The sequence below is a fragment of the Suncus etruscus genome, chromosome 1, assembly GCF_024139225.1.
Source record: "Suncus etruscus isolate mSunEtr1 chromosome 1, mSunEtr1.pri.cur, whole genome shotgun sequence".
NCBI classification, from domain to species: Eukaryota; Metazoa; Chordata; class Mammalia; order Eulipotyphla; family Soricidae; genus Suncus; species Suncus etruscus.
The window spans coordinates 47,413,620-47,441,330 of record NC_064848.1 but is presented as its reverse complement, the minus strand read 5'-3'; the positions used below and the strand labels follow the sequence as shown (position 1 = coordinate 47,441,330).

Below are 27,711 nucleotides of genomic sequence, written 5' to 3'. Positions count from 1 at the left end.
ACATTGGTAGAACTATCAATTTTAGTGACAGATGTTTGTCTGAAGACTTTAATATACTCCTAAATAGTATATAATATCTAATGTGGGAAATTTTTTTTATTTTTGGGTTTTTATTTTTATCATTTGTTTACAAATTTTTTTAAGAAGTGATCTGAAGGTGGTCTTATATTCGTGTTGTGGTATTATTTTCATCAAGATGCAATGTATTGATTAACTCCAGCCAGATGGGCTTTTCGAACTCTAATGAGTAACTCTTCAGAAAGCTAAACATGTGCATATTTTACCCTCTTCCCCACAAACTGATTTCCTTTTTGGAGAATAGGATTACCCAGTCTGTAAGGAAAGAGTTCTTATTTACTAATAAATGAAGTTACTTTTATGTATCATCAAGATTTTTCCAGCTTGGTCATCTGCAGTTTTCTTCGATGCTCAGAAAGGTTAATCCCTATGAGTAATTTCCTTTTTTATTCTCCATGTGATGGGCCATCCCCTGGCAGTGTCCCAAGGGGACCACAAGGTGCTAGGAACTGAGCTCAGAACCTTTCGATTGCTGGGCATGTTTTCTATCATTTGAACTGTCTTTTTCCTGATAGAGTAGGCACCTCAACATACGTGCCTTGGCTATTAAACATTATTTTATGATAGGAGATATATATCTATAATATGTATTATATATAGATTTGTTGTTGTTGTTGTTGTTTTTGGGTCTCCCACCTCATGGCAACTCAGGGGTTTAACTCCTGGCTCTTGTGCTCAGAAATCACTCCTGGCAGGCTAGGGAAACCAATATGGGATGCCAGATTTTTTAAATACCAAGAACAAATTTTATAAATTTGTCTGCTTTTCCCCCTTTACTTTTGTTACTTGTTTGTTTATTTTTTTGAGCCACACTGGTGAGCGCTCAGGGGTTACACCTGGCTCTGTGCTCAGAAATTGCTCCTGGCTTGGGGGGACATATGGATTCCGGGGGATCGAACCCTTGGTCCTTCCTAGGTTAGCACGTGCAAGGCACATGCTCCTACTACTTTGACGCACCACTCGGCCCCATTTGATTACTTTAATGATGTCTTTGCTCATGCTTTTTTCTGCTATAAAAACATTTCCTCCTCAAATTCCAAGACTTAATTTGTTTTCTTTGAAACTCATATTAAAATTATAATATTAATACAAATCCAATTTTCATAATAGTGTGTAGTGTTCTGCTGTGAGAAATGGCTTGAGTCAAAACCCTCTCCCTTGAAATGACAGAGGTAAGCTCAGATGAGTGGAGCTTGATGGTATTATCTATTGTTGTTAGCAAATTTGATGCTATGAGAAAGAAAATATTGACACATGGAAAGGGAAACCTGCAGTTTTTATTTAGGCACCTGAAATCTCCAATTGAGCTGCTCTTTGGTTAGTCTCGAGTGTTGAAAATTTTAAGAGATAGCAGGCATCAACATCTACAACCAGTTAACTTATTTAGTTCATTTAAAATTTTATTAAATTTGGGCCAGAGTGGTGGTGCTAGATAGAGGTAAGGCATCTTTGCAAGCTCTAGCCTAGGATGGACCGTGGTTCATCCCCTGATGCACCATATGGTCCTCCCAAGCCAGGAGTGATTTTTGAGTGCATAGCTAGGAATAATCCCTGAGTGTCAATGGGTGTGGTCCAAAACGCAAACAAACAAACAAATTTTTATTACATTTAATTGGATAGCTGTCATGCATAACGATGATTCTTTATTGTATAGGAAGCGGTTAGGTTTGTAGAATTAATTAGCTTTGTAGAATTAATTTGATTTTAAAAGCTACCGAGGTACAAAGAACTCAACAATGAAATCAGAGTTTTCTGATACTAGTATCTGATCTCTACTCAGGGAAACAAAAGAAGGGAAACAAAGGGAAAATATTATTTTGTGGTTGTTTGGAAAAAATCTGTATGAAATGGGCTGAATGGAAGCAGTGGCATAATATCTCTGGGGAAAAAAAAGTTCAGCTGCTGATTTTTTTTCAAAATATGTGCTTAAAAAGCATAAACGTTCACACAAACTATTTGGGGGCAGTAATATTAATCTTTAGTATCTGCTTCACTATTCTTGGGCTCTGATATGGTGGAATTAAAGCAGGAAGGGGATAGGTCCAAAATACGCTAGCTGGAAGTTACAGGGCAGTAGTAACAACAGGAGCATGTGTAGAGAAGATTTTGTGGCTTCCTTCCTGAAAGGGCTCGCCACAGTGTATAAAGTAAAACCAGTGATTATCAGATGGGCAACTGGGACATGTCCTAACAAAAGTATATTCAGCTGGGCAGAAGTCATAGCATGTAGTGTGGAAGGAGCTGTATAACTGGAGAGAGGTTCTGCAGAGAAATCTGTGCGCTGTTTTCTTAAGCATTAGAAAAATACTGTTACCCAATGAAAAATTTTAAAGCTTAATGAATCAGGGAGAGTCACTTTGTGTGTGTGAAATAAAATAAAATATTTCAATTATATTTATGTATACATATATATCTTTATGCACAAATTTCATCTTAGGAGCATTTATTTATTTATACTTCATACCTAGTCTAGCTCTTTTTCAAGTCTTTGTATTATAAAAGAATAATATTAAAAATTTTAGATAATAAGGACATGACTTATTCCACAGTAATGAATTTATGGCTCTTATTCCTTTCCTTGACTTTTGTATCTGTATGAATACACTCTCTTTACCTAGCAGTTAGGTTGATATTCAACTTATACACTACACATTATGCCACATACAGGTATATGAACCTACTGTGAATATTATTTTGAAAAATAATTTTAAGAGGGAAAGCATTTATTTACAAAAACCTTGATGTATTTCTCTTAAGTATGAAATTTGGGTATTGTGTTCTTATAGAACTGTATGATATATGTAATTAATTGGATAAAGTTACTCTCCCCCCCCCCCCCCCAGTAGGACCATATTCCTATACATATGCGGTTTTCAGTGACTACTACTAGGCTACCTTTGATGGTGCGTAGAATTCATGTCATGCCGAGGACCAAACTCAAGGGCTTTTTATATACTAGACATTTGCTCTGTCACTTGAGCTATTTCCATAGCCCTGGAGACAGTTTTGAAATTATCTCCTTATTCTAGCTGTGGAATACTGTGATTAGACTATCTAAGGGAAAGGGAAGGGAATTGTTGTTTGTTCCCACATTCTGTTAGTTTCTAGTTGATATTAGATCATTGTTGGATCACCTGGTGTTCTTGTTCAATTTATTAACTCCATTCTTAAAGAATATTCCTAGCAGAAGCAGAACCAGGTCCATTCAGGATGCTCAATTTTCAAGAGAAGGCACTCAAGTGATGACATTTTCTCTCACCTGTACCAGTTTTTTAAAGGTTAACTCAATTATAGAGAATTTGGAAAAGCATTTGACTGGCTGTTGTTAATTCATCATTGTTCCTGGAAAATGACTACTTTAGCAAAGGCAAAGTGAAGGGTTGCATAGATCTTAAAAAGATCAATTCATCAAGCATTTGCTGTACACCTATTATTTTGCTCAGTATTTAGTGCCAAGAGCTACAGATCGAAATTATTAAAAGACCAGTGAATATGAAGGGTTATGAATGTTATCTATTAGTTTGATAACTGCAACAAAAGTTAAGACAAGCAATAAGGGAGCCATTCTGAAAGATCTAAACTCTGAGCTGGGTTTTGATAAGAGTAAGAGCTTTTGGTGATTTCTGCTTAATTATTCTGTTTGGTTTCCACACTCCCCTGATTTTTTTCTTTATGATTTTGGGTCTGACAGTACTCAGAAGATACTTCCAGCTCTCTGTGTTGAGGGATTACTTGAGTGGTCAGAGGATTATGTAGGGCTGCCTGGGTTGTAGAGTAGGTGAGCAGAACTGAACCTGGGTGTCCAGCATACAGAGAATGAGTTCAGCCCACTCAATATGCATGGCTTAAAAGATGAATATTGGTACTTCCATTTCCCCCTTCTTAAAATTTTACAAAAATTGATGTCTTCCTAATGCTGAATATTTTTTCAATAAATTCCAAAAATTGGTCTTTTATTCATCTTAAGGATTACCTGATTATACTAAATAACACAGGTAGGAAGAATTATTAATCAAATGATTTAGGATATTCAGACTTTTTGTAAAGGGGACATAATAGTTAATGATATTCCAAAAGATATTTTGATTTATTTTTTTTGTTTTCAGACCTCACCTGGAAGTCAGCAAGTATTCCAAGCTCAGAGCTTGAAAGACCATCGTTGGTTTAGAGTTTTCAAGCCCTGACCATCTGAGCAAAGTTTGCTCACCAGCCATTTGAGCTGTCTCCTCGCTATAAGAATCCTATAAGGATTCCTCTTTTTTTTTTGGCCATAGCTGGTAATGCTTAGGAATTATTCCTGGCTCTGTGCTCAGAGATCACTCCTGGGAGGCTTGTAGACCATATGTGTTACTGTGGATTGAACCTGGGTCTGCCGTGTGTGCAAAGCAAGTACCCTACCTATTGTACTATCACTCTGGCCCCTAAAAAGGATTTTTTTTTGGGGGGCCACACCCGGTAACGCTCAGGGGTTACTCCTGGCTATGAGCTCAGAAGTTACTCCTGGCTTGGGGGACCATATGGGACTCCGGGGATCGAACCGCGGTCCGTTCAAGGCTAGCGCAGGTAAGGCAGGCACCTTACCTCTTGCGCCACCGCCCGGCCCCCTAAAAAGGATTCTTAGTGAAGTATTGTTGAGTAACAGAATATGTCCCAAAATGTATGCTAACTAAAAATAATTATATTCCGTTTATTTATTTCTTGGTTTTCAGACCATAATTGATAGTATTCAGGGATTGCTCCTGGTTTTGTGCTCAGAAATTACTCTAGGCAGTTCAGGAAGATCAAACCTGTACTATCACTCTGTACTATCACTCTGGCCCCATTTATTCTCTCTCTCTCTCTCTCTCTCTCTCTCTCTCTCTCTCTCTCTCTCTCTCTCTCTCTCTCTCTCCGCTCCCCTCTTTGGTTTTTGGGTCACACCCAGTGGTGCTCAGGGATCACTCCTGGCTCTGCATTCAGAAATCGTCTCCTTGCAGGCTCGGGGGACCATATGGGATGCCGGGATTCAAACCACTATCCATCCTGGAGCAGCTGCATGCAAGGCAAATGCCCTACTGCTGTGCTGTCACTTTGGCCCCTATTTATATTCTTTTTAATTTATCCTTGTTATCTATATATATTTTTTGGTTATTGTAAAGTTTTTTTTAAAGCAATGGGTTATAAACTCACATTAATGATACTGGTATAGGATGCATAAATAAGTAAACTGCTTCCCCTCATTTGACTTATGTTAAGATTAAAGCTGTAAGTTTTTATTGTATTACTACTGTTTTTCCATCATATTTACTGTGCACAAAATGTTTCTTTTGTTGCTTCTAATTAAAAACTAAGGGTGCACATTGTTCATTGTTCTTTATGAAAATTAGCCTTTAGAAGTAATTGAGGAATGAGTTGGTAAACCAGTTTCTTCTAACTAGACTTCTATGGAATATTAATACATAACAGATAGTTTATTTTGGTGGAAAAATATCTAAGATCTTTAACTCTAAGATGTGCTCGCAAACAGCTGTTTCCTATAATAGAAGCAATTTGCATGCAGAATAGAGAAAATGAATTATACAAAAGGGTGTATAGAGGAATTGCTATAACTTCTCTGGCATGTACAACAGCCTGCAGAATAAACTTCCTTCAAATGACATTGGCATGATTAATCCCAAACAACCTGGACACTGAGCTACTGTTCAGAGAAGGGGCTCATGAGTGTAATACTAGCCTTCTAACTGGGAGTGAAAAGTAGGGGGTGCCTCATGCATTCACTGGCATGCTCCTCTCTATGTCCAAGCAGGGCATTTATGCCTGGTTATTGGGTGGTCAGTTGATGTGGACTGTAGCTGTCCTTAGTCCTGTGTTTGTTTTATTTATTTTTTTTATTAGAGAACATGTAAGGGAAGATGAGATGCATCATTCCTCAGTTACTGCTAATGTCAATGTTGTGACAGTTTTCTAAGATGGACTAGAGAAAATAGCCAAACGTTCAGAATTCCATCTTCTATTTACATCTTATCTTTATACTAGTAAACTGTCTATTCATATACATCATCAAGTGTATCATGTGTTCATCGATCTTATATTTCTTCACATTTCTACTCTGCCTAAATTTTGATGGTCATACTTTAAAAAATGTAAATTTTGTTTTTTCTTTTGTGGGTTACATCCAGTAGTGCTCAGTATTTACTCCTGGCTCTGTGCTCAGGAGTCACTCTGGGTAGGACATAAGAGACTTTAGTGTACTAGGGATTAAATCTTGTGTTGGATGTCTGCAATGCAGGCACTTTAACCCCTGTTCTATCTTTCCAGTCTGGTGTTCTGTCTTTTTTTTTAATGAAGCAAGATAGTTTTTATTGAACAAGACTTGCTTAGAAAGATTCAAGAGGAAAGAAAAAGGGGAAATATATGCTTAAGAGAGAACACAGTCTTCTCCAGAATGGAAATAGCAAGCAAGGAAACAAGCAAGTCAGATACCTGTTCAACGGAAAACACTAGCTTACAGAGTAAATATATGTCTTTTGAAAGAAAAGGAGCTGTTCAGAGATTCCTTAGTCCCAGGCTATGGACTTGAGTCTTCTAAACAAATTCAGGTTTCTCTACTGGCTGCCTCTTTTTCCTGTTTATCTGAAAAATTTTCATGATGACTTTTTTATTCCATAAAATATTTATTTAAGCACCATGATTACAAGCATGATTGTAGTTGGGTTTCAGTCGTAAACAGACGCCCCCTTTACCAGTGCAACATTTCATGATGACTTTGACACACACATCCTATTATTTAATTATCCCTCTGTCTCAAAGCGGAGCCTGTGGTTCAGAGAATTTGGAGTGCCTCTTTGCTCTGATGTGTGGCCCATCAGGGTATGCTGTGTGATGTCCTTTGAGGCTTTGATTTTCTTTAATTTCTTGTTTCTGTCCTTGAGGGATGCATGCCAGTGACAATTGAAGTTCTTGAATAAGTAATAAAATATTATGGAACTCTGTTGAGTGAACTGAGAGGATATAAGAGATGAGATGATTATTCTTTGTGGTCTGCAAAGGCTTTGTGATGAAATTTGGATTTGAACCGAAAATACTAAGAATAGCATCAATAAGTTCTGGTAGGAATGAAAGGAAGACAGAATGCAGATGAGAAGTGCCAGAAATATTTGGGAGGAACTGATGCAATTGCAGGAAACATGGGAAATTTAGTGGTTTATAGGAGCAAGCTCAAATCCTGCTAAAGGGAACTCAGGATGCCAGGGTGTGTAATTGTGATGTCCAGAACATCCATTTTACGTCTTTGAATGTAAATGTAAATTACTAAATGTAATCCCTGCAAGAATAATTTTAATTATTGTGACTGATTTGATTCTATGAAAATTTTAATGGGATGAAATTATAATTTAGCTTCTTATATTGTTTTTGGGGCATATTCAGTGGTGCTCATTTTCATAAGGAGTACACTGTGATTCTTGAGATCAAACACAGGGTTCTTATGGGCCATTCCTTCAGCTTTATGTTTAGCTTCCTAGGTCTCATTTTGCAAGTGCTTTCCTATAGTCTTCATTCATTAGACATGGAGAAGTTCAATATGATCATAATTCTTACATAATCTTATGATATACATAGATTTAGAATAGTTTTGTATGTATATTAATTATTTTATTTTGGTTTGGGACAGCACCTGGCAGTCAATAGGATTTACTTCAAGCTCTGCACTCAGAGATCACTTGTGGTGATGGCTCAGGGAATCATTAGGGATGGAACACAGGTTGACTATATGCAAGGGAAGGGCCTTACCCATTATACTATCTCCGGCCCTCTACTGGCCCTCTACAGTAATACCTTGATAAACATTCTTTTAGCAGGAGGGATGGGTAATAGTGAGTCCTACTGGGCAAATATGACATTGGGAGACTCAACTTTTCTAAGGAAGGAGAGTAGTGCTACCAGTTCTTTTAGGCAGAGATACACTTTAGAGAAGTAAGGGTTAAGGGAATTTATGTTGGAAGACTAAACAGATAATAGTTATTTTTAAATTTTCCCCCCAAAATTTCTGTCTTAAAAATTGTCCTCAGTTTTCCTAAAGCTTTGGGGCAGAGTAATAACTTAAAAAAGAGTCCTATTAATAATTATGGTCATTTATGAGAAATATCTCCTCTTTTTCCAAGATTTAAGTAAATTATATTTTTGATTTATATGGGAAAAATGCAGGTTTTAGAAAGAAAAGTATAGATGAGAGACTCTGAGGGGGCTTGGCAAGAGATTATGAAAAATTGAGACTCCAGATGGTATAATGAGATTTTTCATTTTTAGGAAATGTCTTTTTGTCTATTATCTTACCTATTTTCTTTATTATTTTTTTATGTTGCAGTGTGCAAAGATCCACCCTACAAAGTAGAAGAATCTGGGTATGCTGGTTTCATTTTGCCAATTGAGGTTTATTTTAAAAACAAGGTATGTTGTCTTTACCCATTAATTTTTTATTTAGAAGATTCTCTATTAACCAAATGTTATTTAAAATGGGTTTTATTTTTTATTATTTTTAATAGTTTCACAATTATATATATATTTTATTTTATTTTAATTTAATTTTTTAAATATATAAAATCTTTATTTAAGCACCATGATTACAAGCATGATTGTAGTTGGGTTTCAGTCATAATCAGAATACCCCTCCCTTCACCAGTGAAGCATTCCCACCACCAAAGCCCCCACTCCCTCCTTCCCAACTGTTGCCTGAATTTGAGAAAGGCATTCTACTTCTCTCACTCATTAAGGTTGTCATGATAGTTGTTAGTGTAGTTATTTCCTAACTGCACCAACTCTTTGTGGTGAGCTGCACTTCTGTTACTTGATAATTCTAAAATTAAGGTTCAGTTTGTTTTTCTTAGGAATTTTGACTAGTAAGTTTAGTTACAGTGAAAGTGACTAGAAAAAATACTTTCAAGTATATGAACTTGATTATATAAAATTAAAAGGAATAAAAATATCTTAGAGTGATTATTTTGAAAAAAGAAGAAGAGACTAATGTTTCTCTGTAAAATAGAAGTAAAATTATCATTTTACAGTGAAATTCATCTTTTCATGTTTCTACAGTTTTTAATACTTTGCAAGCTAATTTTTCATTTATTTTTCACGGGTACAGAACCATTCTTAAAATTATATCAACTTGAGATATTCTGAATTATACCAGACTTAAGAATTTTTGATAGTACATATATGGCAAAGCATATGAGCTACATAATATTGGACAAATCATGAAGCTTCTGTGGGGCTCACTTTCCTTAATTTTAATCTGAAGATAGGATTAATCTATAGGGTAACTAGGTAGATTAGATAAAATAAATTTATATTCAGAAAAATGCCTCATACAAGTAAGCACTTGATAAATACTATTTTTTGTTTTTTTGTTTTTGTGCTACACCCAGGGATGCTCAGAGATTACTCCTGGCTCTGCACTCAGGAATTACTCCTGGCAGTGCTTTGGGGACCATATGGGGTGCTAAGGATCGAACCCAGGTTGGGCGTGTACAAGGCAAGCACCTTCCCTTCTGTTCTATTTCCCTGGCCTCGTTAGCCATAATTTTTAATCCAGTACTCCTTTTATTCTAAATGACTCATTTTCCAAAGTACATTTGTTCCAAGTACTAAAGCTTACACCAATGGGAAAGAATGCCTATAGAAGTTAAAATATATATATATATATACATACATACATATATATGTACATATTATACATATGTTTGGGGGTCATATCTGACAGTTTATAGGGGCTACTCCCTATGTAGTGCTTGAAGATTAGAAGATTATACCTGGTCTTGCTGGATGGATCATTTGTGGGAAGAGATTAAAGGAGAGATATCATATGATGCTGGAGAGCCAACTCAGGGCTTTTCACACAAAGCATGTGTTCCAGCCCTTTGAGCCATTTTTCAACCCATCATTTTTTATTTTAAAGGAGCTAATCAGTTAATGGAATATTGTTATCCGAGCAAATCTTCTATAATAGCATTTCTCAACTGGGAATCTTATTACTCCATTGTGGGTCCCCGGGATATTCCAAAGGTGCCATATCATGAGACTAGGGGCCCATCCAATAGGACGGAGGGTGGTGAGCAAAGGAAGAAAACAAAGACAGAAGGCTGTCATATTGGAAAAAGGTTAAGAAAGATGGTTCAATCACTTCTCGGCCTTTTGGCTAAGATCAGGTGTAGTATCTGTTCTTATCAATTTAATATCTGATACATCATCTATTCGACGACAATATATTAAATGGATTTTTGGCACTAGGAACTGGAATAGGAGCTTGCTCCGTCCATTCCACGCATCGACCTGGTATTGCAGTACCTCCAGGAATGGTGCACCAAAAAAAAAAAAAAAAAAAAGGATGGTCCAGTGCTTGGACCAGCAGTACATATCTAACCCAAGATATCTAGCATTGAAATTCTGGGACTCTATCCTAACTCAGTAGAAAGAATCCCTTGGGAATAATACTAGGAGTGCGCATATTATTAACCTTCCTGATGATTCCAGTGTTCAGCAAAGTAGAAAACTACTGTTAAGCTACTCATTGTATTTCTGTGTATGGGACTACACCCGGTTGCATGCAGTGGTTACTCTGGCTTTGTGCTCAGGAATTACTCCTAGCAGGCTCAGGAGATCATATAGGGTGCCAGGGATCAAATCTCTGTGGGCCATGTGCAAGGCAGACACCCTACTTGTGCTTTCACTCCTGTTTCTTAAGCCACTCTTTAATGTATTGTATCTTTCACTAGAAAAGTGCCCTGGAGTTTATAATGTATGAAAAGCTTACCTTTAAAATAAGCAAAATTATCTTCATGATTAAGTGCTAATTCATTTTAATTAAGCTTTAACTCAAACTGTAGTTTGAGTGTTTGAATGGCAAGGATGAGTGTGACTTTCCCAAGTTTTGTTTTTAAATTTTATTTTTCATGTATCACATTTCTGTTACACTATATTCCCACAGATTTTCTGTTCTTATTTTTTTAAACTTTATTTATTTACCGTATTTTTTGGTGTATAAGACGACTCTTGAAACAAAAAAAAGTCAACCGAAAATCGGGGGTCGTCTTATACTCCAAGTATACCCAAAAAATGTTTCAATATGCCACTAAAAGAAACAAAAAAAAAAAAAAATCAGGCTGCAGAGTTTCCACATCTCTTTCTTGGGGGCTCCCAAACAGTACTCACGAGATCTGGGGCCACTTCTGGCAAAACCCAGCTAACCGTGTTGGTGGTTCAGTGCTAGGGTCCGAAGATGGGGTGTTGTTTGGTTCATGTAGTGGGGGAGATTAACAGACGCCACCAGGGAATTGCCAGAAAAGGTGCCTATGATAAGGGACCAATCACTGCAAGGCTGCTTGGACCGCCTCTCTAACTCAGCCAATCCAAGCAGGCTTTTTATGCATGCAAATTAGACAATGTTCTGCACCCGAATCTACACTGTCAAAAGCCTGCTCAGATTGGCCAGAGTCAGGGAGGAAGTCTATTAGAGTATGACCTTTGAACCTTTGCTTGTTGTGATTGGCTCGCTGTGGTACATGAGCACAGGAACACATGCAGCACAGGAACGTTCTGTCTGATACAGCGAATATAGGCCTAAACCTATGTTTTAACTGCAAAATTAGGGGGTCGGGGTCGTCTTATACGCCGGAAAATACGGTATTTACTGATTGATTGGTTGCATGGGCCACACTCGGCCATGCTCAGGGGTTTCTCCTGGCTCTGGCAATGCACTCAGAAATTACCCCTGGCAGGCTGGGTGACCACATGGGTGCCAGGAATCGAACATGTCCCTTTCGGGTTGGCCACATACAAGGCAAATGCCCTACCGCTGTGCTATCTCTCTGGTTCCATCTTCTGTTCTTATTAATAATGTTTTTTTTAGTTTTTTTATTTTATTTTTGTGTAATACCTGTAGTACTCAGGGGTTACTTCTGGCTCTGCTTGGGATCAAATTTACAATTAAAGCATGTGCTCTATCCATTGAGCTATCTAGCTAGCCATTAGTAAGTCTGATAATATATTTTGGGAACCTATTTGGCAGTAACCTTCTTCTTATACAGTTAAAAATTTGAATGCTTTCTTTGTCCTTGATAGTCTGCTAACCGTCTCAACATAGTTTCATTTAGAAGTCTTATAAGAATTTTTGAGAGGTAAGTAATATTTTTTTCATATATTACAGGAAAGGTAACTGAATCATGGAAAAATTGAATAGTTATGATCACATATGTTGTAAAAAGTTAAAACTAGATTCTTGATCTATTTTTTCATTGGCTAGTCTCTTAACCTCTGTGCCATTGGAGCAATAATTCTTTGCTTATCATTCTCATTTGTGATATTATTAAATTATTTACATTATTAGCATATCCAATGTTAGTTTTGGGCTACAACCAGTGATACTCAGGGGTTATTGCTGGCTTTGCATCTAGTAATTACTCCTCGTGATGCTTTGGGGACCATATGGATGCCATAGGTCCAACTTAGGTCTAGCCACTGTAGAATCTCTCCAGCCCCATATAAAAATGTTTTTGTTTGTTTTGGGTCCACACATAGTGATCCTCAGGGGTTACTCATTGTTCTCCACTCAGGAATCATTCCTGGCATGCTTGAGGGAACATATGGAATGTTGGGGATTGAACCCAAGTCAGCCACTTACAAGGCAAACATCCTATCTGTACTGTACCATTGCTGTAGCCCCACATTTGAGATGCGTGTACATCTGCTCATTTTATATTTTAAATTGATGCATTGATTTTTTTCTCATTTCAAAATGAGAATTTTTTAGAATTAGGTTACAGACCTTCCTCATTTCATTTAAAGTGTTGAGGTAAGTAATATAAAATTTATCAACAGCAAAAAGTTTTAGTATATTGTGCAAGTATTACCACTAATTCTTTTTATTTATTTTTGGAACACACCTGGTGGTGCTTAGGATTTACTCTTGGCTTTGTACTCAGGTATTACTCCTACCTGGTTCAAGAGATCATATTTGCCTTTTTTTTGTGGTTTTTGGGTCACACTTGGCAGTGCTCAGGGGTTACTCCTGGCTCCACACTTAGAAATTGCTCCTGGCAGGCTCGGGGGACCATATGGGACACCGGGATTCTAACCGATGACCTTCTGCATGAAAGGCACAAGCCTTACCTCCGTTATCTCTCCGGCCCATGTTCATTTGCCTTTTGCTTGTTTTTAATGACTACTTAAAGCCCTTTTCCTTTCTTAATATATTGGGGGTTTTTTTGTTTGTTTTCTTTTTGTTTGTTTGTTTTTTGGTTTTGGGGTCACACCTGGCAGCGCTCAGGATTTACTCCTGGCTCTATGCTCAGAAATCGCTCCTGGCAGGCGTGGAGTACCATGTGGGATGCTGGAATTCAAACTACCGACCTTCTGCATGGAAGGCAAACACCTTACCTCCATGCTATCTCTCTGGCCCCAAATTATTGGTTTTTAATTTAAGTTTTATTTATTTATTTATTTTCAATATAATGTGGATTTGATTAATGGATATAATACCTTTTTATTTTTTCTTTTCTATTTTGTTTTTGTTTTATATTTTTATTTATTTGTTATATTTTTTTCTTAATTTTTATTATAACACCTAGGGCTTTACTCTGGTGCTGTGCTCAGAAGTTACTCCTTGCAGGCTCCGGGGGACATAAGGGTGCCAAGAAATTGAACCTGATCAACACTGTGCAAGGACAGCATCTTACTGGCTCTACAATTACCCTATCCCCCCTTTTCTATTCTTTACTTGTTTGGGGGCCACACCTGGCATTGCTCAGGACTCACTTCTTGCACTGCTTGGAGGATTATATCAGGTGGTGGAGATAGAACTAGGTCAGCTGTGTGCCAAGCAAGTGCCCTACCCACATACTATTTTTCCAGCCATTCTCTGTGGTGTTTTTCTTTTCTTTTCTTTTCTTTTCTTTTCTTTTCTTTTCTTTTCTTTTCTTTTCTTTTCTTTTCTTTTCTTTTCTTTTCTTTTCTTTTCTTTTCTTTTCTTTTCTTTTCTGTCTTGTCTTCTTTTCTTTTCTTTTCTTTTCTATTTTCTCACACTCTTTATAACCAGTGCTTTAATTTTATGTAGGAATTGAATTGCCCTGTAAGAAGATTCTAAGCTTTTATGGCAGAAAAAGACTTTTCCCAAAAGAAATTAGGGACATAGGCAATTAGAATCTCTTGTGGAAAGATCATACTTGGTTATACCATCCTATTCCATCACCCACATGATTTTAACAATGCATGGGCCTCAGATTGGATACAGTTCCGCAGTGAAATATCTTTTGTACTTTGTTTTGAACTTCGGTGGTCTATTTTTACTAGCTATCAATTGAACAGAGAAATCTATTTTCTGAATTATATCTTCGTAGAACTACTGGATTCAGGCTTTAAAAAACAAATGAAGAATAAAGAGGCAGAAAATGTGTGCTTATACCTTCACATATGCATAAATACCATCCAATATTCTTGTTACTATTCTTATGACTGAAAGATTCTGTTTATTCCCTTTATGAAAAGTCTTTGTTTCTTAAAATAAAAGGGAAGAACATAACAATAGTAGTTACTTTTGAAAGTCACATTATATAATGAGCACCTAGTTTGGATACTGTTAAGTTGATTTTCTATTTAAGTTTTCATATTGTTTTCTAGTTTTAGATTCCTTTAGGATTTTACACAAAAAGACAGGGCAGACGACTCAATGAGCTAGAACACATGCTTTGTATGTAGAAAAGAAGGACTTGATTTTTGGGCCAACGAGTAGTACAGTGGATTTGCCCTTGTCTTGCTAACATGCACCCCAGAATCCCTAAGAGTGAGCCTTGAGCACAGAATCAGCAGTAAGCCTTAAATATGTAAATATGTGTGTGTGTTTGAGAGAGTGAGCACATGTGTTAGAGAGATGATTTTATACGTTTTGTTTGTTTGTTTTTGGGCCACACCTCACGGTGTTCAGGGGTTACTCCTAACTCTGTGCTCAGAAATTACTCCTGGCACGCTCAGGAGACTATATGGGATGCTGGGGATCAAACCTGGTCAGCTGTGTACAAGGCAAACGACCTACTGGCTGTGTTATTGCTCAGGCCCTTATAATTATAATTTCTATTTTCACACAATGACACACATATAAACACACATAGATAACTGTTTCTAATACGAAAAAGTAGGATAGCCTTAATGGGTCCTATGTGGACAAACAGTAAACAATCGTCTGGTAATACACAGGATATGATAGGCAATCTTAGCATATGGATCTCAAAATCAAGATTAATGACAATTTAAAATTTACAAAAGTATGTATGGTTATAATACTACTTGTAATTTTATATACTATTAAAACCAAGAATGAATTATGTTACAGAAACACATGTAGTATAAGACATGTGTTGAAATGACATCAGAAGAACTAAAGGATTTGGAATGGTATATGCATGAAAAGTAATCTTGAGGGGCCCGGAAAGATAGCACACCGACATTTGCCTTGCAAGCAGCTGATCCAGGACCAAAGGTGCTTGGTTTGAATCCCGGTGTCCCATATGGTCCCCCATGCCTGCCAGGAGCTATTTCTGAATAGACAGCCAGGAGTAACCCCTGAGCATCGCCGGTTATGGCCCACAAACAAAAAAAAAAAAAAAGAAAAGAAAAGAAAAGAAAAGTATGAATACTGTAAATCCTGGGACCTCAATAAAAATTGTTAAAAGGGGCTGGAGAGATAGCATCATGGTAGGGTGTTTACCTTGCATGTGACCAACGTGGGATGGACCCAGGTTTGATTCCAGCATCCCATATGACTCCCCAAGCCCAAAAGCAAAATAAATGTCTTAAAGAAGAACTAATGGGTATTGATTATTAGGCAGAAAGGATGCAGATGCTAACATCTATATTAACATTTTTATTCCTCTAAAATATTATGTTTTAATTTATTTAAAGAAACTAATATATTTTGATTAATATTATTTTTATTTCTTTAATGAAAGATAAACATAGTAAAGGTGTTAACATCTGTTCAATCTCAGCATTAGGTACATAGATATAGCATTTTAAGGACTTTTCTATATGTCATGTTTTTAATTATGAGGAGAAATTATTACTTTGTCCTCTTTTTTAATGTCTTTTAGAGTGTCGTAGTAACAAAAATTTGACTATACTTTAATGTATATCTCTCAACTGTACATATTTATTATCTCTGTATCTATTGAAATCCATGGATAAAAATTTAATAGGTCTGTGTTGTTACTCCAGAATTTATGTTTCATTCCTTTTAAGTATTTATTTAATTTATCCCTGGGATTTATTCAACTATGTCTTCAAGAAAGTATATCCATTACAATAATGGTTTATGAAAAATCATTCAAAGTTTTAACATAAAACAAATAAAAACAGCAATAAGACTTCTATTTGATAATTAAAGAGTTCTAGTATTATATATTATGGGCACCATCTTGTTCTGGAAGCATTTTCCCCTCCAATGTACTTATATTAAATTTTACTCATTTATTTTGAAGGTTAAAGTCAAGAGGAATGGTAGAGTGTCAGTAATCCTTTTGAGTTTGTATATAGTTTTTTTATTTTGTATTTTTGTTCAGCAAAGCAAGCCTACCTTTGCATGGAGGAATCATGTGTATTTGAGAAACAGTAAGCCAAGAGGCACAGTAAATTATAATAGACTGTAACATTTTAGGTTTGAAAGCATCTCACGCATCTTTCTTTAATCTATCCTCAGAAAAAGTACATGAGCAAATGTCAGGAACTGAACTGAAGCAAAAAGATAGAGGTAATTTGATTTTAGCAAAATCACATCTCTACCTCTAGGAAAAGCATTAGCTTTATATACATAAGGATCATGTGCTTTCTTATTTGAACTTTGAGAGAAATCTTTCTTGGGGAGCATAGATAGACTTTATATTGATGTGTGTCCTCTAAGAATCAAATCTGAGAAAGGTTTCTCTGTTCTATTAAAGAAAAATAGTTGTTACTAAAATATGAATATTTTAGGGTAAGATAGCCTCTTGATTCAAAAATATCTTAAAAAGAAAATTGTATTTTTTATTCATAGAAAGAGGATCATTTTCTGTGGTTCTTTGGTTGTAGTGAAAAGTGATTTTCTTTTAAGGTTTATTAACTATAAAGTGATGCTTTTTATAATTTCACTATTTTGCCTGCTAGCAATTATAGTATTTATTTTCTCTTGAAAACAATATGTAATTGTGTCTAGGGAAAAAGTGGGGTTTAATTCCCTTCATTCTATTTACTCATTATTCACTAATTGATTTATTCTTTTTATAGATTTATTAATATATATTAAAAAGGATATCAGTTGTAAAGATTATCTGTACCATTCCCTTTTTCATACACACATATATACACATATATCATACTTTAGTACTTTCTGTGATTTGCCTTTAATTTACTTACTAATATATCTGTTTATATTAACTTTTGTTTTTTCAGGGAACGAGGAGGTTTGGGCCATACATGCTGAAGCATAGAGGCTGTTTCTGACTCTATATTCAGGGGTTGTTCCCAGTGGTATTCCGATATAGTGCCAAAGATGTAGTGCTAGGTATTGTGGATACCTCCATGCAAGCAAGACAAGTACCTGATCTTGACAAGTTAAAAAACACTGTCGTTGGCTCCTAAATCAGTATGTTTAAGCATTAATGGATACTTCAAATAATGATACATTCAAATTAGGGGACATTCTTTTTCTACTCTTATAGATAATGTTACATGGACATTTTCTAGTGTATCTTTTATACACACACTATACTATTTTGACAAAAGAGGTTCTTAAAGTAGAATTACTGGAGGAAACACCATATGCATTTATATATTGCCCAAAAGTCTTCAGTTTTACACTACAAAATACAAGGCAGAAAGTTGCCCTTGCTTTTAATTACTCTGTTTGAATTGACCATTTTATAATTTAGGCAGATGAGTAAAAATGATCACAATTCTATGTAATAATTGCATTAATAAAGGAATGCTAAGGAGGAGTGTTTAATTCACAGAGGATTGGGAGGATTAGGAAGGCTTTCCAGAGGAGTTCACATATTAACTGGGTTTTGAATAATGAGTTTTCATTAACCAGGCAAGTGAAGGAGTGAAGCAGCATTTCCAGAGTGTAGGTTTTTGGGTGGTGATAGGAATTAAAGATGTCCTGGGTTAATTTCTGCTTGGCTTGAACAAATGTCTTTTCAGTTCTTTAAAGGTGGTGGGTGTTAAGGCTACAGTCAAACCCACTTGATCTGAAGAACTTACACCTCTCTAGGGTTCAGGGGTTCAAGTCTAGGATTCATGGATTTGTGGAACCTGAGTTATGATGAGATTTTAGAGAGGAAGTGAGAATGGCCTCAACATGGGTGGCAGGTTCTTTGCCATTGTTGTAGGAAAGAATTAAAAAAGACATCACCTGTAGAGAAAACAAAAGGATTTATTAAAGTGAAGGTACATATTTGAGGTGTAGGTGCATATATTACTAAGGGAGTATCCTGCTTGTTGGGTTAGGGATCTATAGTATGAGTTAACTTGGGCATGAAATCTTCATGGTGAGACATAATATGATCTAGGCAAGTGTTTCTCAACGGGGCGCCTTATGGCTCCTTATGACATGACCATAGCGAGAATCAGGTTGGAGGGGCCACAAGTGGATAAAGGTTGAAAAATACAGGATGTTTCTGGGAATACATGTCTATTGATTAGGATTATAGAGTTGCACATAAATTCTTTAGAAGCTAAGAGGAAATTGAGTTAATATGAATCTATATATCTTTTAGCCTTAAAAAAGGGAAAAGTTAAATCAGGATCAGGGACTTGTGCACTGAGCATAGACTGATAACTATTACTAGTTCTTAACTAGTACTGAGTTTTCTTATTATCATAAGCCAGTAATTACATGAATTTCAGGAATATTGATTCTGAGTATTTCCATCCTGTCTTAGTAATTTTCTACATTGCCTCTCCTATTTCAGTCTGATGGAAGAGAAAACATTTTAGGCTTGGGGCATATTATATGTGAAAGGCAGAATGAATGAGAAAATATGGAGAACCAAGGTTTGATAATGCTTCAAAATTGCCTTAGGTTAAAGCTGGTAAATATATGGTCATCCACAGCAGGGAGAAGTGTAACCTGGTATTTTGAGTTAGGAAAGACCATTCTGGTAGAATGAGATAAATTCAGAAAGGTTTCTAGGTAAGCAATGATGAAGAGCTCAGCTAAGCTAAAGATTATGTTATCTAGATAAAAGAAAATTTGAATTTCTATAAAAGGAATACTAAATAGAATATTGAGACATGACAGTGATAACTAAGCAAAAAGGAAGAGTTGAGGATGATTTTTGTGTAATTTAATCAGGATAATCAGGGTCTATATCTTTTTGCCAAGATTTGGAGCACAGTGGAAAGGATTGATGAAGACAGTTTTAGTTTATGATTAACATATGAGGTGCCAGAGTTATAGTAAAGAGGTAGGGCATTTGCTTTGCACACCGGTGGCCTAAGAACAATCCCTGGCACTACATATGGTTCCCCAAGCCTGCTAAGAATGATGACTGAATGTAGAGCCAGGAGTAAATGCTGAGCACTGCTGGATATGACCCACAAAACTAAACAAACAAAAATGTTAATGTATGTTTTTAAAAGGTAAACTTTTTAGAGTTCTGAGTATGTAGAGAAATTTATTATCTTATATATTAAAAAAAACACCTGGGGCCGGAGAGATAGCGTATTGATAGGGCATTTGCCTTACATGCAGCCAACCCAGGAGACAGTGGTTCGTCATCCTATATGATCCTCTGAACCTGCCAGGGGTGATTTCTGAGTGCTGAGCCAGGAGTAACTTCTGAGCACTGCTGGGTGTAACCCCCAAAGCAACAAAGCAAAACAAAACAAAAACAAACAAACAAACAAAAAACACCTGAACACCTTATATTTTACCTGGTAGGATTTTAAAATGGCAAAGCTATTTCGAACAACAGTAAAGTAATTCTTAAAATGTTAAACTGGAGTTAACATATAACCTGTAGGGACCAGGGAGATATCACAGTGGTGGGGCTTTTGCCTTGCATTTGGCTTACCTGGGAGGGACCCAATTTAATTCCAGACACCCATATGGTCCCCCAGCCTGCCAGGGGCGATTTCTGACTGCAGAGCCAGAAGTAACCCCTGAGCACTACTAGGTGTGACCCAACAACTAATCAATCAATTAATTAATAAATAAAAATAAAGCTAAAAAATATAACCTGTAAATTATCCTCTAAGCAAGAGAAATGAAATGTATGTTCAAAAGAAATGAAGACGTGCCCAAGAGAAAGAAAAATGTATGTTCATTGAAAGATAACTGAACAAGAATATTCATAGCAGCACAATTCATGGTAACCATAAAGTAAAATAAACCCAGACATTTAACAATTGAAAATAGATAAATAAAATCAAATATGCTCATATAGCTCAGACTTTAGAAGTAATAAAGTACTTACCATACATAATATGATTAATCTGGAAAAGAGAATCAGTCATAAAGATCACCTATTGTTAATACGTTTTATTATGTTTGTGTATTTGCTTGAAATGTCAAAAAACTTCATAGAAACAGAATTAGATTAGTTGAACTGAAGATATACTATCTGGAGGAATAGGAAATTGACTAATAAGCAGTTTGAGTTTTCTTTCTGTAATGATGAAAATGTTCTGAAATTAATTGGTGATGCTTATTTCTTAACTCTATAACTATATTAAACCTCTAAATTGTATACTTGGGCAGGGTGAATTTTATGGTTTACTGGGAATTATTTCTCAGTAAAGATATTTAAAAAACATAACCAGTTTTTAACAACAAAACCAACAACCCAAATAGTAATCCTAATGACCAGAGGAAACATTGTCATATCATAGTGATGGCTTATATTCATACTAAAGAAGAATATCTTACTTATTATATTGTAACATTTTAAATTCTTTAATTTTCTAACTCAAGACAGAGTGATCGCAATTAAGTTCAATGTATTTTAAAAGTACATGCTACTTATTAACTTTAGTCTTCATTTACTTTGATTGTTTAAGAATCAGAGTGTAGGTACTGGAGAGAGAAAGGTGCTTGCCTTGCATCTAACCTGTGTTTGATCCTTAGCACAGAAGGAAAGGTTCCCTGAATGTGGACTCGGAAATGATCCCTGAGCACAACTGAGTGTGCCCCCATCCCTCAAAAAAGAGCAGAATGTAAAAACTCTTAAATAATAATAAACAGTGATGGTTAGAGGAAAGGAACATTGAGCTGGAGGTGAGGGACTGAGAGTTATGGGCACTTTGGTAGCAGTGATAAGCAGTAATTTTGTATAATACTACTGGAAACTTGAATACTAATATGACCTTATTATCCAAATTATATATATATATGTGTGTGTATATATATATTAATCAGTATAGAAACATTTAAATGGATAGCAATTATAATATTGACTTAAGAGTAGTACTTCATGGGGCCAGAGAGATAGCACAGTGGTAGGGCATTTGCCTTGCAGGCAGCCGATCCAGGATGGATGGTAGATCAAATCCTGGCATTCAATCTGGTCCCCTGAGCCTGCCAGGAGTGCCTTCAGAGAGCCAGGAGTAACCCCTGAGCGCTACCGGGTATGACCTAAAAACCAAGTAGAACTTCTCTTGTGTATGCTTTCAAGATCATATCTTTATAGAAGTAATATTCCTTACATTTATTTAATGCAGAGGAAGAAAACTAGTTAGTGAAGATATAGTGATGGTTTAGCCATTTTTTCTATTTTCTTCCAGAATCTGTGATAAAACAGAGCAATGGGTGTCAAGGAGGCAGCTTTTCTAAAATGTGATAAAGAGTGATGCTACAGAGCAGCAGAGAAGAGAGGTAGTAAAGATTTGGGGGTGTTATATTTAGGGAATATTTCTCTCCAATGAATTTTGAATGGAAAAGGTGCTGAAATTATCTATATAAAACCGAGAGTAGGCAATCATGGTAAAGCATGAGTAAAACTCAGACTTAACCTGGGTTGATACTGAAAGTGTAGCCAATAGCAGCATGTTGCTAGATTGTCAGATGAGTTGAAGGGACGGGGAGTTGATATGAGTAATGAGAGGGTGATATGGGTAAAGAAGGTGAGACAGAAGCATCTTATGTGACATTCATATTTTTTATCCTAAAAATAATTGAGACCTGATGAAATTTTATCAAGCATTTAGCTTTATCAATGGCTTAGATATTTTCATATAGATGATTCTAGTTATTAATGATGGAATATTTGCTGATAATTTGTCCTTAAGTAAGACCTACCAGTAGGAAGTTTATACTGGCTTGGTGAGCAAGTAAGAGTGGAGAGATTAGAGAGCTTGTTCAAATTAATGTAGACAAGAAAATAGCAGTTCTTGGTAGTGAAAACGGAAGGGAGTGATTTTTGGATATCTTAGAATTCAGTTGGATGGATGTATTATTGGAGTCATTCGACTTTGGAATTGTAGGGAAGTTGATGAATTAATTTTTTTAGTTTCCCCTGGTACACACAGAAACTAATTATTCTGTTATTTTATTTTGCAAATAACTCCTTGATAGTTTTGCTCTAGTACTTCCTTGACATTCTAGCTGTTGCATTTTTGTTTCTTAGGAAGAATGTACCTATGCTCACTAAATTTCTATTTATGCATCAGTCTTTTCTTTTTCAATTGTTTTAAACTCTAGGAAGAACCGAAGAAAGTTCGCTTTGACTATGACTTATTCCTGCATCTTGAAGGCCATCCACCAGTGAATCACCTCCGTTGTGAAAAGCTAACTTTCAACAACCCCACTGAAGACTTTAGAAGAAAGTTGCTGAAGGCAGGAGGGGTAAGTAGCACTTGTAAAATGTGTTCCCATAACAAAACTAGTTGCTACTGGGTTAAGTTAATGTTTGAGAGAGGTAAAAGATAGAGCACCTTAATGACTTAGGTGTGGACTCATGACATGTCTATAATGATTCAAAGAATGAATCATAGTGGACCTGGAGCAATAACATGATGGATAGTGTGTTTGCATTGCACGCTACAGACCCATTTTGATCCCCAGCATCTTATAAGTTCCTCTGAGTCTTCCTGGAATGATTCTGGAGCACAGAGCCAGGAGTAACCCCCAAAGGCTGCTGGGTGTGACCCTCTCTCTCCAAATCATTGTTTGTGAAGTTCACATTTACTTCTATTAGAAAGTCAGTCACAAATTATTCTCAATTAAGAAGACAACAATGCTGGACTTTTTCATATAAACTTTTGGATAAAGTTGAAAGTCAAAAATAAATCTGGAGGAGTTACTGTGCAGTTTTGTTCAAAATTTGAGATGTATTCATTTACTTTTATATATTTGAATTAAATACACACTTTCATTTGACTCAGATAAAAGATGGATTTGGGGGTCCAGAACGATAGCACAGCAGGAAGGGTGTTTGCCTTGCATATGGTTGATTTGAGTTCAGTTCCCAACATCCCATATTCCTGAGCCTTTCAGAAGTAATTACTGAGCTCAGAGCCAGGAGTAATTCCTGTCCGCCACCGCCAGGTGCGGCCCAAAACAAAATAAAACAAAACAAAATAAAGGCGAAAAAATGTTATGTTTACTTGATTTGGATGGTATGGATATAGAACCTTTTGTTTTTCTTTAGGTTTGTTTGTTGCTCAGGGTCTACTATCTACTTTGTGCTGGGAGTTGGGTTTCCTTTCAGAACTGTTCAGGGAACCATGCAGTACTAGAGCTCCAGCTAATTAAATTATATCTGCAGTGGGGAAAAAATTTTTTTTTTTTTTTTGGTTTTTGGGCCACACCCGGCGGTGCTCAGAGGTTACTCCTGGCTGTTTGCTCAGAAATAGCTCCTGGCAGGCACGGGGGACCATATGGGACACCGGGATTCGAACCAACCACCTTTGGTCCTGGATCGGCTGCTTGCAAGGCAATCGCCGCTGTGCTATCTCTCCGGGCCCGGGGAAAATTTTTTAAGCGAGTCTTCACAAACTTAAATAAAGGGAATATTTGTTTGCAACTAAATTAATTGTGCAGACGATTTGTTTTAAATCTTTACAATGGGTGTCATTGGACTTATTAACCTTGATTTTATGCAGACTCCATTTGTCACTACAAGGGTATTCAAATTCACAAAGTGTTAAAATCTTTCCTTAGTAATTAACACACAAAATTTTTTGAGAGAGTTTTGAAAATTTAGCACTGGCAGACTTATTATAGGAAAGCCTATTTGTTCCATAAATTCTTAAGATGCTCCATTTCAGTGTTTACTTGAGGGCTTTGTAGGTAAAAATTGAGTTTGATATTGTATCTATGTTCTTTTTTTTCTTGGGTTGTGATGATTCATTTTGAGGTGTTTAGGGAAGCCATGGATGATCTCACATGGAAATTCTACTTATATATTATCGTATGAGAATTTTGGGCTAGGTGGAAACCCTGAAGCCTATTTTCTTGAGCTCTATTTATAATCTCAACTAAATGGTGTGTGTTTAAAATACTGAAAATATCCTTTCAATATTTTATTTTATATTATTCAACATCAGTAGATTATGGGCTAGCTAGATGTTGGTAAACTAGATTTGTAAATAAAATGCCACTTTATAGTATTTATGCATCTTAATGAAGAAATAGGCTTTTATAGTGCTACTTTTATAATACATTTTAAGATTAGGAATTTGTTCTCTGTTATGGAAATGGTTTTAAAATAACATCCTATTTTTCTTTTATAGTTATTGAGAGTTCAATACTGATGCTATTTTCTTATGGCTATGTCCTTAAGAATGAACCTTTTTCCCTGACTCACTGTATATCTGAAATTCAACTCTGAAGGACTTTGTAGATCACAATGGTTTCAATATAATAAATTCTTTTTTAAAAAAAAATGAACCTTTCTATTTAATATCCTAATAATTCTCTTAGTGCTTTTTTTGGGCAAGAAGTTCGGTAGGTAATTGTAGTATGTGAATTATGGAACTTGAGTACATACCCTGATAAGGGTCATAGGTAAAAGTAAATAGGACACAAGAACTTTTTTAAACAACCACTTAGGCCCAGAGTACTCAAGAGTTTCTTTTGAGCTTGAGATGAGGTTACAGGTCAGTGATAATGTAACAGAGTGCAGTTCTAAATCCTAATATGGTCTCTAGTAAATTTCTGTCTTTCACTCCACTCTGCCTTATCTCAAAATTTTCTTTCTTTCTTTCTTTCTTTCTTTCTTTCTTTCTTTCTTTCTTTCTTTCTTTCTTTCTTTCTTTCTTTCTTTCTTTCTTTCTTTCTTTCTTTCTTTCTTTCTTTCTTTCTTTCTTCTTCTTTCTTTCTTTCTTTCTTTCTTTCTTTCTTTCTTCTTCTTTCTTTCTTTCTTTCTTTCTTTCTTTCTTTCTTTCTTTCTTTCTTTCTTTCTTTCTTTCTTTCTTTCTTTCTCTCTCTCTCTCTCTCTTTCTTTCTTTCCTTTTCTTTTTTCGATTCTTTCTTTTCTTTTCTTTTCTTTTTTTTTTTTATTGAGCTGCCTGTCCCAAGTGGTCAAAAATCACTGAGTAGCCTTCAATACTCCATTGAGAACTGCTCAATGGTTACTTTTTTTTTTATCTTTCTTTAAACACCATGATTACAAACATGATTATAGTTGTATGATTACAGTCATGTAAAGAACACCCCCCTTCACCAGTGCAACATTCCCACCACCAATTTTCTTCGATTCTTATTGTGCTGTTTAAGGCCTGCAGATTTTTTTTCCCTACAGACTTGACAATTCTAAAATAGTTGAGATGTGACACAATTCTTGCACACTCACTATTTGATATGTGTTCTGTTTTTATATGCAAGGTTCGTGCTTTACCTCTGAGCTACATCCTTGGTGCCCCTTGACATAATTTGTTGGGCCACACCCAGAGGCTTATTTCTGGCTCAGTGCCCAGGAGCCACTTATGGTGGTGCTTGGAATGTGACACTAAGGGTTGAACCAACATGGACCACATGCAAGGCAAGCACCATAAACCTGGCCAAGTTTTTAGTCTTTAAGATTACTTCCCCACCTACTTAGCTGTTGTTGCAGTGATGGTCATACATAGGCCTGGCTCTGTTGCTTTAATGTTCTTTTTTCCCAAGATGTTGCACATGAGATTTTGATGATCAGACACTCAGCAGTGTTGCTCAGCAAAGTTTTCACTCTCCTATTTATGGTGCTTGCATGCAAGAGCTCATTCCCCTATTTGAAGCACAAAGGTCAGTAAGGCTCACTGTAGTTATGATGTGTGCTCACACATGTGCTGTAAAGATTGCACTTTCTAGCTGTTCTTCTTGCACATATTTTCAGTGTGTTACTTCCCAGAGGCTGTACCCCTTTAGTTGTGGTGCTCACACACACCTAGAAGTGGTGCTGTCGGAAATTGCTTGTGCCATTGGGACTCAAATACTGGACTTGCAAGAATGGCACAGAATGTGTATGGGACACTTGGAGATTTGAACTTCTGACCAAATCTTTTTAAGTCACTGCACTGTTCTTTTTGATCCTAAATCTAATTCCAGTGAATTTTTTTATTGAACATTTTAATTCATGGGAAACAATAATAGTTGCATAGATATTGACCATTTCATATAGGCAGATACATTAATTTTATTAATGGAAATGTGAAAAATCTGTATATCAATAAACATTTTGTTTCAGACTTTTGACTATATAATCTTAAACTGTCATTTAAGTATTTGTTCAGTCTATTATTGCCTCAGTGTAGATGGAGTTTATCATGGTGTTACAAATTTATAAATCATTCTGAAATTATTATATATATCTTTCCAGATTTATTTAGATGTAATTGATATTTAGCACTGTGCAAGTTTCATGTGTGCAACTTGTTAATTTGATACTTATATATTGTAAGATGATTACCACTGTAGCATTAGCTAACACCTGCTTCAAGTCACATAATTACCATTTAGCTATTTTTTTTTTGTGGTGAGAACATTTAAGATTTACTCCCTTAGCAGCTTGCAAGTATATAATTCAGTGTTATTAACAATAATTACTGTGCTGCTGCCCAGAACTTACTCATCTTGAAACTTCAAATCTATCCCTTTACTTAAAACCAGCATCTTCTCATTTTTTTCTACATTTAGAGGCTGGTAACTACCATGCTGAATTCTGTTTCTATGGGTTCAGATATTTCAGACTCTACATGGAAAAAATGATATACTGTATCGTCCACCATCACTCCCCCCCAAAAAAAAAACCTGAATTGCTTCACTTGCTATTCGGACCTCAAGATATATCCATATCATCTAAAAAAACCAGGATGAGCTTCTTTTCTCCCCAGTAAATAGTATCCCTTCAGTCAAACACACACATATTTACCAGTTAGTCAGTTGGTTTGTTGATAGACCCTTTTTTTTTTGTTTTGTTTTGTTTTTTTGGTTTTTGGGCCACACCTGGTAACGCTCAGGGGTTACTCCTGGCTATGTGCTCAGAAGTTGCTCCTGGCTTGGGGGACCATATGGGACACCGGGGGATCGAACCGCGGTCCATCCAAGGCTAGCGCAGGCAAGGCAGGCACCTTACCTTTAGCGCCACCGCCCGGCCCTATCTTGGGTATTTAGCTGTGTCATTATTTGGGGTAAGCTGAGTGACTATAGGGCTACAATAT

At 36.2% G+C, this 27,711-nt stretch overlaps 1 protein-coding gene and 1 non-coding gene across 2 annotated transcripts in view; both read left to right on the top strand.

Annotated features, from left to right (window-relative positions):
• The window catches only part of MLLT3 (MLLT3 super elongation complex subunit), a 329,526-nt gene that overhangs the window by 173,068 nt on the left and 128,747 nt on the right, over positions 1 to 27,711 (top strand). Inside the window, exons 3-4 of the mRNA XM_049769366.1 lie at positions 8,423 to 8,505; positions 22,772 to 22,915. Of these exons, the coding sequence (XP_049625323.1) occupies positions 8,423 to 8,505; positions 22,772 to 22,915 (227 nt within the window). The remainder of the gene's footprint in view (positions 1 to 8,422; positions 8,506 to 22,771; positions 22,916 to 27,711) is intronic.
• LOC126033737 (U2 spliceosomal RNA) lies at positions 10,230 to 10,420 on the top strand. The gene has a single exon (XR_007504493.1). It is a non-coding gene; the product is annotated as a U2 spliceosomal RNA (small nuclear RNA).